Here is a 14,610-nt window from a genome sequence, read left to right as displayed (position 1 = left end):
AGACCGTGTCATTCTGGATGTTAAGGCTACTTTTTTGCTGGCAGATGTGTAACATCTCCAAAACAAGTCTTTTTTTATAGGACGGTTCCTCGTCTAAAATTGTTGTATCTTCCCACTTAAAATCGTGGCCGAGTAATCTGTGGTTTGATACCACTGATAGCAAATCTGACGGCTTATTAATGTTTAATTGATGCTCTCTCAGTCTAGTGGCTAAACGCCTCCCCGTCTGTCCCACATATGAAGCATCACAATCACCACAGTCAATCCTATAGACCACATTAGAGTGGTTAGACTTGATTAACGGATCTTTATGCAATCTAATCAAAAAATTCAATTTATTGTTGACCGAAAAAGCCAACCTGTTACCCCCCTCCCTTATTCTCATGTGGAGCTTCCTGGGGATGCCCTTAATAAAAGGGATGACAAAAAAGTGAGGGCTAGGAGAGGGAGAAGGGGTGGAGGAAGGACTAGGACTGGTATTGGAGATAAGGAATTTTAATCTGCGAAGAATAATTTTATGCATAAAGTGGATAGGATAGGAGTTGTCGAGGAGAATGTTGACAATAAAGGAAAGATTCTGTTCGTGGAATTTTAGGTGGGAAAGGTGGAAAACTCTATCAACGAGACCCATAATAACGCCAATTTTGTGAGCAACCGGATGGTGAGAGAAGAAATTTAAAAATCTTCCAGAGAAGGTGGGTTTGCGGAACCAATCGAATTCCAAACGGTTTTCATTCACGATCAACAATGTATCCAAAAAACTGATAGTATTATTGTTTGTATATTCAATAGTGAACTGTAATCTCTTATGATAGGAGTTAAAAATTTTAAGGATGGTAGAGACGTGAAGAGAAGGAGCTGCAAGAATGATATCATCAACGTATCTATAATAAAACGAGGCGGGGACAAGGAGAGAGGAAATGGCTCTATCTTCAAAATCCTGCATTACAATGTTAACTAGTATAGGTGAAAGCGGGGATCCCATCGGCGTGCCAAAAATCTGTTTGTAAGTTATATTATTAAAAGTGAAATAGGTCGAATCTAGAATAAGTCTCAGTGCAATCAAAAATTCATTATACGGAATTTTGGTCTTAGATTTTAAAAAATGCCATCTCTTAGCAATACCTCCAATAATTAGATCGTGAAAAACATTCGTGAAGAGATTGATGACATCTAATGATATAAGATTTAAGTGTCATCTACATAAAAATTGTTTAACTTATTAACCAATTCGAAACTATTGGAGATATGACTGTTAGGTTTGGGGATGTTGTCATACAAAATTTTGTGAAGGTACGAGGCAAAAGAATGTAATGGACTGTTAATTGATGAGATAATTATACGCAGAGGACAATTCGCTTTATGGATTTTTGGCAGGCCATACGCACGGGGCAACACACTGTCACTATGCAAAAGGCCTCTAGCAACACAAGTCGATATAAAATTCTTCTTACACCATCTTGCTAGCAACTCCCTGAGATTGCTAATAATTTTATTGATAGGATTTTTCTTTACGATCATATATGTGTTGGAATCCGTCAACAAATCATTCATTTTATTGAGATAAGTGTCTTTATCCAAGGCTACCGTCGTGTTTCCCTTATCCGCTCTGATAATCAGGTCAGGATGGTCAGAAAGAAACCTGGAAAGTCGTGACATATTTAAAAGACGACCCTCCATGGTTGAAAGAGGAGAAGACGACAACAGGAATCCATCAAAGAAATTAACAGAAAGATTTCTAATCTTGGAGGAAAACACTGGATCAAATTTAAAGAGATTGGATTCGATATTTTTAATAAACTCGAAAGCTGTATGTTGTAAATTCCTGTGAGGGGGAAGACTGAACCTATCACCCAACTGGAGGAGGCAATGAACCTCCTTTGGAATGTTAATGGAGGATAAGTTGACAAACTATTTATTATTCGGAGAGTCCAGACAAGAAGAATTATGAGAGGGAGCGAGATGGTTAAAGTTCAGATGGATATTATAGATTGAAAAAGATCCGCATTGGATCGAAACGTACGTCTGTCAACTTTTATTGCATTGTATTCTTCTTTCTTTATTATTAATTAATTAAGAATATATTAAGTATCCGTCTCAGATCTATGTTCTGAATATTATTACGTAATAACACCCTACGCTACGGTCCTTAGCCTTTTCTTTGTTTTAAATTTGATTGTATAATTCTGTATATATTTTCAACTTTCCGAAATGACATCTATCTCATATTGCTTAATACAGAAAATGAAAATGATCAATTTCTGTTTTTCAATTTCGTTTTCTAGTAACCAAAATAACGCGCAATATGTTAGCAGATTGGCAACAGATTCAGATTTAGATAAGAAGTTGTTAATAGATTGGCATTAGTTATGTCTTCATTAAACTTACGATCTGTCAGCCGATAAAGTATAATACATCTGGTAATCTGAACAGATTGTCGGCCGTAACCGATATGCAAATTTTTTCTGACAATTTAAATAAAATAGTAATGTAAATCGATACTTATAAGGTTTTTATAATATTTGATTTGATTTCAGTAATTATCGAAAATAGTACGTATTCATTTTAAAAAAATTTTATAAATTATGTCTTTGAAACGTTTTATAACAGTTTACAAAAATATTTCTGATTGATTAAAATATTTACTTGAGAAACGTTAAAAAAAACGTTTCTTTTGATAAAAATAAATGTTTATCAAACAATCAAAATATCATTCTTCTTCTATCCGTAAAAAACATTTGCCTTCTCATGAAATTAATAGAATAATGCTTTCACAAATCAAGACAATATTATAGATCAAATCATCCAAAACATAACTAAAACTACTTTAAAGTCGTTTTTAAGATTTCTTTTATATACCTTTCAGTTAAGTTCTATTAATTATATATATTATGGAGCTTTAATGTTGTTAGAACCAAAGTTTCCGTACTTGCGCGGCAGTAAAAGTTTCTTGCCAATTCGAACAGATTACACAGATACAAACACAAACAGGAAATAGAGTTTAGGTAAGTTAATACATATTATAATATAATTAATATTTATATTTGCAAAATATGAGAGAGATCTAGTAGAAAAAGGAATTATATTTAAAAAAACTTTAAAAATTAGAGAATTTAAATAAATTTTAAAAAATCATTTGCGGGGAATTAAACATATATTTTATGTTAAATATTTTATGATATTTTACTAACAACATGGTCGTCGAATATACACAAAAGCCGTTACCAAATAATATACATTAATCTATTGATTATGATCAATGCCATGCACTTTAATATACATTAATGTAATATATAATATGCATATATTAATGTAATGTTTAGTGAATAACTTGATATCATAGTGGCTCTCCATTAATCGCAGCTGCTATTTTCTCGTTTCTCAAGATCGTAAAGTGATCACCCTCCACGTAACGTATTTCCACTTTGTTTTGAGTTATCTTAAACATTATGTGCTTCATTAAAAAAAATTTTTTGTTAATTTTAATTTATTAGATATAGATATTAACTAAACTTTCCCAAAATACCTTGTGCAAACCATAATCTTCTTCAATCTTATGTACAGGTGACAATGTCGCTTTCAGTAACATTATGGGTGATTTAATAGGCGATAGTGTAGAAGAATCATATTGTCGAATAGCGATTAAACGTTTATACATTGTTGTACACAGTATTTTCAGATTTACAGGTGAAAGTAATGTATTTAATGCTAAAAAGTGTTTAGCAAAAATGTCAAACCGTTCTTCCCAAGTTGTACACTCCTTTAATATCATTAAAACCTGCGGAATTTATATGTTTCATATTTAAACGATTTTTAAAAACTTTTATAGATTTTAAATTTTTTGCGATTCCATGTCAAGTCAGAATCAATATTACATTTTGTTCTAGCTGGTTCTATGTCAAGTCTAACTCGGGATAAGAAAAATATATATGAATATTTATAAACATTCTAACGATCCTAAAAATATTTCTCGTTACGACTACATACACTTGTGTAAAAATTTATTTCTTTTTTTTATATGTGTTATGTATATAATTTGAGACATTAAATGAATGGAAATAAGAGACGAAATATGGGATAACATATAAATTGCAGGATATAAGTGAAAATAAGTCTGAACTGCACCTGCGCAAAGGATATGACAGAAATTTCCGAATCGCAAAAAGTTAAAAGCTTTTAATAAAGAAACTGCAAGAACCATAAGATGATTAAAATATGAAGCTAATAGTAATATTTGTGATTAGAAATATGCTTCCATGTACATAAAAAGAGATATACCTTTTCACAGCTTTCTGCCTTATAAACTTCCAAAATAGAGATTAAAATAGTAATCTGAAGTTCTACGTCATTAGAAATTGACATATAATGTCCACACATTAATCGTAGTTGTTCCGGAGCACCATCGATCAGTACAAGTCGACCTTTAAAGTTCATAGCCTCCAATCTTCTTACTAAATCAATTGCAACGACAGATCCAAAAGAATATCCTACCATTACAAAATCTCTTCCATCTTTCAATCTTGATGACACGTGCTGTAAAATATTAAAATAATTTTGCAAATTTTGCTTATGGCATTAACAAAAAACACAATTCTTCAATTAAACATAAAATTATCAATACAGTTACCATACCTCAAAAAGATAATCCACTATCTCCGATATTGTGTTCATAGAATCGATATTATTTGTGTTATACTGTAAGGATGTCGTCGAAAATTTAATATTTGATGCCAAACGATTAAATACAGTAACACAGCCGTCCATTCCCGGTATAAGAAATACTTGGATTGTACTTTCCTCTTTTTTAGTCCAGAAATCTGAACAAATTTCTGTCATAAAATCTTCATCCTTTAAAATACCGAATAAATTCGGTATGTCTTGATTTCTGATATCAATTGAATTTCCAGCTTGCGTATTGTCTCTATCAATGTTTGTGTTGAACATCTCAATTAATTTTCCAAAAGTAAGGGTCCGTATTTCTTGTGCAGTAAAAAAGATATCGAATTTTCGTTCCAAAATTTGTTTAATTTCCACAACCATCATGGAATCCATTCCAAGCTCAGATAGAGATGTATTTTTGCTTATCTTATTCATATCATTTACATCTATCAATATAATATGTCTGATTTAATGCAACGTATACAAAAAATAGTTTAACACACACGTGCCATAGTCTACATGCGAATACTTACTTAAAATATTAGCGATAGTTTCCATCATATTGCCAAATCTGGAAGAACTTGCTTTCTTCTTGTCTACAATCATGCTGCTTACGATTGGGCGGCTTTGAAGTAAAAATGTATCAAGTACATCAAGGCAGCTGGATATTTTTTGGCGCAAAACGCCATTGAAAATGACTTCCTTATTCTCTTCTTGCATATCAATGAGAAGACCCACGTCATCTATGTTTCCCCACTGAATCGCCAATCCTGGTAATCCATCTTTCGCCCTCTTCTCACATACCCTCTCCATAACGGAATTGGCCATGCCATAATTCGTTTGTCCAACGTTTCCTATGCCACTAGTAATGGAAGAGAACATTACAAATTGTCGTAGTTTAGGACAAATCTTTCTGGATAACTTGTCCAACATTTGCGTCGCCCAGGCCTTCGCTTTGAAGGATTCCACAAAGTTATCGGTGGTTTGATTCTTCAAAATGCGATCGTTCAACACCATAGCGAGATTGAATATCGCATCTACCGGTGCCATTTTTTCTGCCGTTCGCAAAAGATGTTCGCAATCGTCACGGTTAGAGACGTCGATTTTTTTAATAACGAGTACATTTACGCCATAGGATTTCCACAATCGAACTTTCATGCGTTGATAACCATTTTTTATACCAGTTCGCGAAATCAGCACAACGTTCTTGGCACCTCTTAATATCAGCCAATCAGTTAATTCCAAACCGAATCCTCCTAGACCTCCTAATATAATGTAGCTTCTGTCACTGAAGCAATAGTACCGACGATGTGCGACAACGAGCCCATTTAGAGATTGATTTTCCTCTTGAATTTTCAAAATTATCTGAAGAAGTATATCCATATATTAGAAAGACTATTAGATTATTATAGTACTTCAAATTGTATTTATAACAATTTTATTTTTTACTATTTATAATTATTGTGAAATGAGTTATATTGTTAGCATACCTTTCCTATATGTTTCCCACTTGACATGTATCTAAAAGCTGCCTCAATTTCTGATTTTGGAAAAACTTTCACCTGAAGTGGTTTGATGATCCCCTTTTTCAAACCGTTAGCCATCATTTTAGATGTTAAAGACTTTTGCTTGTGATAACCGAAAAATGTATTGTTCAGTCGAATTCCATGGAAACTAATGCCTTTTTGAAACACAATCATATCTAGAGGATTGTTAGAAACAAGATCAAATTGGCCAATCTCTAAGAAACGACCATATCGTGCTAGACAACGAACGGACGCAATTAGTTTTTCTTCCGCCAAGGAATTCAGCACGATGTCCACGCCGCGACCGTTCGTGTGCAACATTATCATTTGTTCGAAACTGGTATCTCGAGAATTTCCAATATGCTTATCCATAATAGTCGGAAACGTTCTCTTAATAAATTCTCGCTTTTTAATTGTACCTACGGTAGTGAACACCTCGCATCCTTCGTTAAGAGCCAGGTGGATAGCTGCTTGTCCAATGCCTCCAGTACCAGAATGTATAAGTATTTTATCACCCTTCTTCATCTTCCCACAAATGTGTAAGGCGAAATAACACGTGCTGTAAACGCACGGAACTGTAGCAGCATCTTCGAATGTCCATGTATCAGGTATGTCCCAACATAAATCTTTGTCTTTTACAACGACATTTGCTATACATCTACAAAGAGGAATATTTGTCGATGAAATTTTACGTAATTATTTGAATAATTAGAATATTTACTTATTATCTCGAAGTCCCATTACACGATGTCCATTGGCATCGAATCCTACATATTCCATTCCAAGAGATGTACGTTGAAATCGTTCTTGCGGCATTGCAGTCGGCAATGAATTTAATTTGCCAGTTGCTAACATTACATCTTTGAAATTTATAGACGAATACACTACACGTATCAAATCTTCAAGATGAGAATCAGGTATATCGTTTTCCGTCCAGCAAAATGTACTTAGATCACCAGGAACCTATAAGAGTACAAAAAACATTTCATTATACGTGACATGTATATAAGGCAAATTTTAGATAGCGAAATTATATGACACAAAAAATAAATGATTATTGCATATATACAGTGTACACAGATAATATTTATGCACTATTCAAATCTTTGCAAAGATATATACATGTATACATATATATATACCATTTGACAAACATAGGCGGAAGGTACAGGTTGAGCTTCTGGACGAGGTAATGGTAAATGTCTGTAAGATCCCCAGATTTTGTTAAAACGCAAAACATTAATAGACATGTCCTTTTGCAACTGTTGCATATAAAAAGGATTTTGTAGAGAGAATTTAGGAGCCTTCTCATCTTGAATAAATACACCTCTGACAAAGCTGCTTGATTCCTTTTTCAAACAATTAATGAAGCCTAACAAACCGCACTCAAAATCTCTTTCTCCAACAATTATGATTCTATTGTCTTTAACAAGTTGATTTTCATCGTTCAAAAGCAGCTTTAATTCTTCGAGCCAATTAAAATTGTCATTATTTATATAGACAACAGTCATTTTCTTTATCTCAACTTTTTTCTTCAGAAGCACAATTACTTCTGTTTCAGTGCGCTTTTCAAGAATAACATTTAATTTATATTGTCGTAAATATTTATCGCAATTAATTATGTTGCTTCGTTCGCGCGTCAATAGATAACCACCATCTCTCACGAATGACAAAAGTCTTTCTAACGTTTTTTGTTGTTTCGTCAAGAGATTGAATCCGACAGCTATTAAGACTTTATCATTTATAGACGGTTTATTTAAATCTGCGATTGTAACATTCTGTGGCAATTTTGTTGGATTAAAACGATTCGATGATGTTAAAATAGTAATATTTGCCTGTATTAACGGCATATCACTAAAAGTTTTAATTAACAACGGGGATGATAATTCTTCCAATGTTACATCATCAGTATCTTCTACGAATTCAATTGCTTTTATTTTAATTATCTGATGATCTTCCAACGCAAGCTGCGCTGATATTTTGATCGCTTCGTCTAAAGATATCTTCGCATGGTCATGATGTGCCACAAATACGTATTCTTCAATAACGGGATCCTGGATTAACTTCCGACGAGAAATCGTGATAGTTTTAACGCCTCGAATTTCAATTCCGCCAGATATAATTGCGTCTATTTCTCTATATATACGTACTGGTAATACTGTAATGAGACAATTAAGTAAGATAACAATTTCGCTATAAAGATTGCTTGATATAAAATTAAAGCTTAATAAGAAATAAAATATAGTTGTCTTTTAATATATATTTATTTTTAACTTATTAAACTGTTAATTTTTAATTATTAAATTTTTAAATTATGGAGGAACATACGTTTATCCTCTTCTGTCATTATATATTTCAACTTTGACGTATGAAGCGCAGGATTAATCACCAATTTTTGAATATTCGTAGAAACATATAAATCTCTGGTATCATATTCAAAACTATAAAGTTGCAACATACAATCCATAAAAGTCGCCCAATTATTTGCCCAAGCAATATGTCCTTTGTTGCATGAAATAGATGCGCTTTTCAATCCACGGAACCAGCCACTGTACTGATAGCCACGTAATTTGAGTTCTTTATAGATATCTCGAGCAGTCATGTACTCTTCTTCTTCGTCATCTTCCGGCAATAGACTGTTCGGAATCAATTCTTGTTTTGGATTCGATGTAGCATGCACTTTACCTGTTACCACAACGCTATCTCCTTCGGTAACTTCGAATTTTCCGCTATCTGCAATTTTTTTATTTGATTTACACAGCTTGAGATTAATTACGAGATATAACTTTATAATGTTATTATTGCAAAAGTAATTTAATAGTTTCATAAATACCTTTTTGTATAGAAATTGTCAATTTTGTAATATTATTCGATAAATGAGTAGCACGAATAAATCTTATATCTCGAAATATTATCGGCATAGTTGTATATATTTTTCCTTCCATCATGCCGATAGTTTCCCACACGAGTGCAAGATATCCTGTTGCTGGAAATAAATTTCTTCCATCGATTACATGATCGATCATATAGTTATAGCTCTCGTCATTGAGATTGATTTCGACATGTCTTTCTGTGGATTGTATGTCATTCTTCGATTGATAAGTTGACACAAACCAATCTTTAGAATGATCCCACCTATAACACGGCATTGAAACCTTGCTTGTATATTATATATGTATATGCTTATATATTTCAAGAAATGTTTGTTGTTTACATAAGCAACATTTACAGAAAAATTTATTCTGACATTATGTTGTACCTGATAGATGGAGATATCATAGGAGTGCCTCGACTAACTGGAAATTCCACTGGCGGATATAAGTTAGCAATCTGCGGTTGTAAACCACAATTATAAAGTTTTCCAATCCCTCGTAAAGTTACATTGGTCGAATTTTGTTCAGTGCGCTGAGTCAGTACGATGTTCGTCACTTTTGGATGTAAGGATTCTTTCAAAATACGCTGCAGAACGCCATCCGGTCCAATTTCGATAGTTACGGCATTATTTGGAATTAAATTCATTGCTTGTCCAAAGAGAACAGTGTTGAGTATACTATGCGTGTGATAGTTTGCTGAAGATAATTTCGCTGCCTCTTTGGTCCATTCCATACAAGGTACGGAGGTACTAATCCATCTTGGACTTCGTTTTTTCGGGCATGGTATTATTTGGTTCAAATTAAACAAAAGTCGATTTTCCACGGATGCGAAATAATAACTGTGATATGGTACATCGCAATTGATTTCTTTCGCGTTAATGTTATTAATCTGACAAAACGAAATTAATTAATATGAATAAATATAAGGCGATTATATAAAGCTAAAACATTTTCAAAGTAAAAGAGACAAGTCAGAAGATCAATCTGATTAAAAATTTAGTTAAAAAACAATACCTGTAATTTTTTCAAGAATTCTTTTATGGATTCTGCGGGCCCGCTTATAATATTACTGTTTTGACTATTGTAGCACACTATTTCAATATCCGATGGACATATATTTTTCAGGCATTCGTAATCAAAATTCACAATTGCCATAGAGCTATGAATCACATTTTCTTCGATGCAGGCTAAACCAATAAAGTATGCCGATAAAATAGTTTGTTCAATAGTTAAACATTTATCCGCATACGCGCAACCAAGTTCACCAGCAGAATGACTAATCATGTAATCCGGAATAATTCCTAAGGTTGTGAGAAGATCTATCAAGCCAATCTATACATTCATATAGACATTTTTATATCATATTGTTCCGTGTTTATAAACTATATTCGCATTGTTAATATATATAAATTATAAATATAAATATACAAATTATAAATTATAAATTTCATATAAATTTATATATTTATATTTATAATATTTTACCTGAATGGCGACGATACAGACAAATGTGTGTAAAGCGCTTTCATACGCTTTTCCGTTTTTATTTGTCAATATGTTCATAATATTTATATCATATGATTTTAAAACAGTGTCACACATTTTTATAACATTTTCAAAGACATGAAACTTTAATAAATCTTGACCTGATAAAATTTTGATTAAATGATAATAATTATTATTTTATCATTTAATTGCCATCTTATACATGTGAAATATAAAATATTGAATATATATATATATACCCATCCGTGGCCATTGCGTGCCTAAGGCAGAAAATATAAACCAAATAGGTCTTTTCACGTTCCTATTATTTTGGATCTCCTGTATTGAATTTTGTTGCAAAGTGTCTAATATAATATATCCTCTCCATGGATGACCTTCTATATTGTCCGCATAAACATCATGTAATAAACGAATATATTCAACATCTGTGGAATGATTAGCGACCTACAAGAGAAACAATTTTCAAAAAATTCCGACAACAAATATATTTTCTAATTTCTAAAAATATTATTATTATTTTTAATATCTACTAACATCGTTTAAAAACGATTTTACTGATATTTCAGTACGTCCGGACAATGTCACAAGTCTTGGCAAGCCATCGCTTCGTGCTGCACTGTTAACTTTCTGTTTGGTATTCCATTTTAATATTACATGAGCATTGGTTCCTCCGAAGCCGAAAGAATTAATGCCTATGTAACCATTCTTAAGTGGCATTGCTTCCGTAACCACACGAATATCTCCTTTTACAAGAGCATCTATATCCTTTCGTGGTGATGTATAATTGATGTTTGGTGGAACGAGACCGGTTTCGAATGCTATTATTGCCTTCAAGATATCAATGAATTTAATTAGATACATAACAATATTTTTTTTGTTAAATATATATTTTTAAATCTGAATACTGTTGCGTTTCATGTTATTTTAGTCATTATTATAAAAAGCTGGTTAATTTATTATTATATTAAAAAATGTAATTTATTTATTTATTTATTCATTTTTAAATCAATTGTCAAATTAATAAACAATAAACTCCAAATTTCTCAAATTCGCTTGTAATATAGAAATAGTGAGATCTTTTTGTCCTATAAAAGATAGAACCAGTTATCATATAGGTACGCGGAATTCACCGGAATATTACTTTCCTTATGAAAACATTATGCAAATGGTCCAAATTATGTGTCTTACCTTAGCGATTTGTGTGAAAGCACTTGCTGGTTCAGCGTGACCTAGGTTGGATTTTGCAGAGCCGATCATCAACGGAGTCTTTCTTTCTTTACACAAAACATTATAGATAGCATTGATTTCCGCAGGATCGCCAGCTCTGGTAGCGGTACCATGGGCTTCAATGTAATCTAGGTAAGATGGTAATATATCGCACTCCTTGTAACATTCCATCAGTAGAGAACTCTGATTATGTTCCGATGGGAACGTTATTCCTTCCTTCTTATAACCATCACTGTTTACTTTAATTTGCTTACATGTAGCGTAAATTCTTTTAGCATTTTTTGCCTTTTGAAGATATAGCACAGATATGGTTTCGCTACGCGAATAACCGCAAGCGGTAGAATCAAAAGGTCTGCAATAACCATCGGGAGACAAAATACCTAATATCATATACATGTACACAATTTAATATACATGTTTATATATAAATATGTTACATGATATATTAATTATTTTGATTAAAAATACCAAGACGAGAGAATTGCAGATTTATTATAGGATTTAAACATAAGTTCGAGGTTCCAATTATCGCATCCTCGCATCGACCTGACATAATATCGTGATATCCAAGAGCCATGGCATAAAGACCAGAGCTGCATCCTGTATCGACTGTATAAGATGGTCCTTTCAAATCCAGCAAATATGAAAGCATATTTGCTACTGTAGATTTACTACATCCAATAATGCCTAGACCATCTGTCTAATTATAGAAAGTAAGCAACGATAAATTTTACATGTATATACAATGAATTTGATAATTCTTTATGTCTAACTATTTTCCCTTATATGTATTAATTAATAATTTTTTTCTACCTGAAGATTTTCATACATAAAATTTCCTTGCGACTCAACTATAGTTGTTGCTATAATCACAGCAGTATTTTTTCCTTGCAATTGCTTTGGATTGATCCCCGCATCGACAATAGCTTCATAAGTGTGTTCCAATAATATTCTTGTCATAGGTTCGAGCGTGTGTGCTTGCTTAAAAGAAACGTTGAAAAATTCAGCATCGAATTTTTCCACATCATTAATTGTTCCCATGCGTGGTGGTATATCTAGGTATCCTAACGAATTATATAATTTCATAAATGTATAATATTTATGTAATATAAAATTGCTATATAAAGTATATTTTTAATATTTATGTTTTTTATTTAAATTAAAAATATATTTTTATAACAAATAATTATGTATTTATAGGAGAAAAAAACATGTTTTAAATTAATCATAAATAAATGTAAGATTATGAATTATAATTACCCATTTTCCATCGACCATGATCTGTTTTAAGAAGATCAACTTTGTTGAATAAGTTCTCTTGTAACTGATTCATGTTGTTTGAATTTGGAAATCTACCAGCGATACCTGAAATAATGATTTCGTCGCCAGAATCAATATTAATACACGGTCTGTGTGTTTCCTTCATCATAATGTAAATTATTGTTGTATGCGTTTATCCGGAAATATATATATATATATATATATATATATATATATATATATTTGTATTTTATATATTTTGTTTTATTTATGATGTTATTAATACTATAAAACTTGATATTTGCGATATTGGTGCGATATAGTTTGCGCTGTAGATGATGAGAATTAGACAATAGAACACTAAATCGTTACGTATATATATATATATATATATATATATATATTGTTAATTTATACGACTTCTTTATAAATTTTCCTTTCTTATGATTTAGATTCTTGGAACTGTATTAATTACCGGTAATGATCGCATCATTGTATTTTTAATTTTCTTCATAATTTTGTAACTCAAAGTATTTGCAATTAAAATGTATCGATTATACATAAAACATCGTTCATAAAATGCGTACAGTGCGCGATAATATTTGAAATAATTGTAACATATAAACATATTTAAGACAAAGAAAATACCATAAAATTTAAAAATAACGATTTAGTGATCTAGTGACGATTTAGTGTTCTATTGTCTAATTTTCATCATCTACAGCGCAAACTATATCGCACCAATATCGCAAATATCATTTAAAATAAAATTAATTTATTACTGTTTTTATTTTTTGTTTATATCTAAAAAAAATATATGTACATGGATGGCTAAAAGAATTATATATGTAAATGAAAAAACAAGTAAATGAAAATCAAAATGTAGAATTAAATTATCATTGATATACCTTTATGACTTTATGGCCTTATGACCTAACCTTTCTGTATTTAAATTAAATGCTTTGCATCATAATAGTTTTAATATTTAAGAGTTCACAATTTTATTATTCAAAAATTCTTCTTTCTTTCATCGAATAAGAACAAGAGTGAAAAATTTCACATATTTATTTTTTAGTTACTTTTATTTTAATTGTTTTAGTTGTTTTAATTGAATCATTTTAAATAAATAAATATATATATAAATAAATATATATATATATACGTAATTTGTTTATGAAGAGTATGCATTGTCGTAATTTGTTTAATGAATACGTAATTTATTTATGAAGAGTATGCATTGATTTTTTATCTATTTTTATAGAGAAACAACTATTAAAGCAATGTTACACAAAATGGCTGATTTAGAAAATTTTATGTAAAAAAAATAAATAAAATATTAACTTAAGATCCCTAAATTTAATATATGTATCTTTTCTGCGTCTCAAAAAATATTTAATTTTTAGCTTTATCTGACATTCAATCAAAATATTTCAGTTATATATTTAAGAGCGTTAAGTTAAACTTCCAAATAATTTATTCAACACATGTACAAAAAAACATACATTAAACTATACATAATTTTATAAATATTATGATAGAAACAATAATATCAAATTTTG

At 31.2% G+C, this 14,610-nt stretch overlaps 2 protein-coding genes across 3 annotated transcripts; both read right to left on the bottom strand.

Annotated features, from left to right (window-relative positions):
• Positions 1-3,206: 3,206 nt before the first annotated feature.
• LOC145973924 (fatty acid synthase-like) lies at positions 3,207-10,367 on the bottom strand. Of its 2 annotated transcripts, none has more exons than XM_083103599.1 (12): positions 10,073-10,367; positions 9,445-9,947; positions 9,019-9,320; positions 8,514-8,918; positions 7,328-8,343; positions 6,907-7,148; positions 6,150-6,843; positions 5,193-6,024; positions 4,633-5,105; positions 4,279-4,533; positions 3,527-3,778; positions 3,207-3,454 (listed from the first exon to the last, which is right to left on the bottom strand). In XM_083103599.1, the coding sequence occupies exons 1-12, from the start codon at positions 10,340-10,342 to the stop codon at positions 3,338-3,340; spliced, it is 5,361 nt and encodes a 1,786-aa protein (XP_082959725.1). In that variant the 5' UTR covers positions 10,343-10,367; the 3' UTR covers positions 3,207-3,337. The 2 variants fall into 2 exon arrangements, with proteins under 2 accessions (XP_082959725.1, XP_082959726.1); XM_083103600.1 differs by having other exon boundaries at positions 3,207-3,439.
• Positions 10,368-10,748: 381 nt separating this feature from the next.
• On the bottom strand, positions 10,749-12,832 carry LOC145973193 (fatty acid synthase-like). Its single transcript, XM_083102428.1, has 7 exons — positions 12,605-12,832; positions 12,260-12,491; positions 12,046-12,171; positions 11,753-11,919; positions 11,120-11,392; positions 10,804-11,008; positions 10,749-10,759 (listed from the first exon to the last, which is right to left on the bottom strand). The coding sequence occupies exons 1-7, from the start codon at positions 12,830-12,832 to the stop codon at positions 10,749-10,751; spliced, it is 1,242 nt and encodes a 413-aa protein (XP_082958554.1).
• Positions 12,833-14,610: the final 1,778 nt, after the last annotated feature.

Source organism: Camponotus vicinus, unplaced genomic scaffold, assembly GCF_025532165.1.
Source record: "Camponotus vicinus isolate PSW18456_S1 unplaced genomic scaffold, iyCamVici1.0 SCAF_6, whole genome shotgun sequence".
Taxonomy (NCBI): domain Eukaryota; kingdom Metazoa; phylum Arthropoda; class Insecta; order Hymenoptera; family Formicidae; genus Camponotus; species Camponotus vicinus.
The sequence above is the reverse complement of the archived record's forward strand: the minus strand, read 5'-3'. Positions and strand labels throughout refer to the sequence as shown.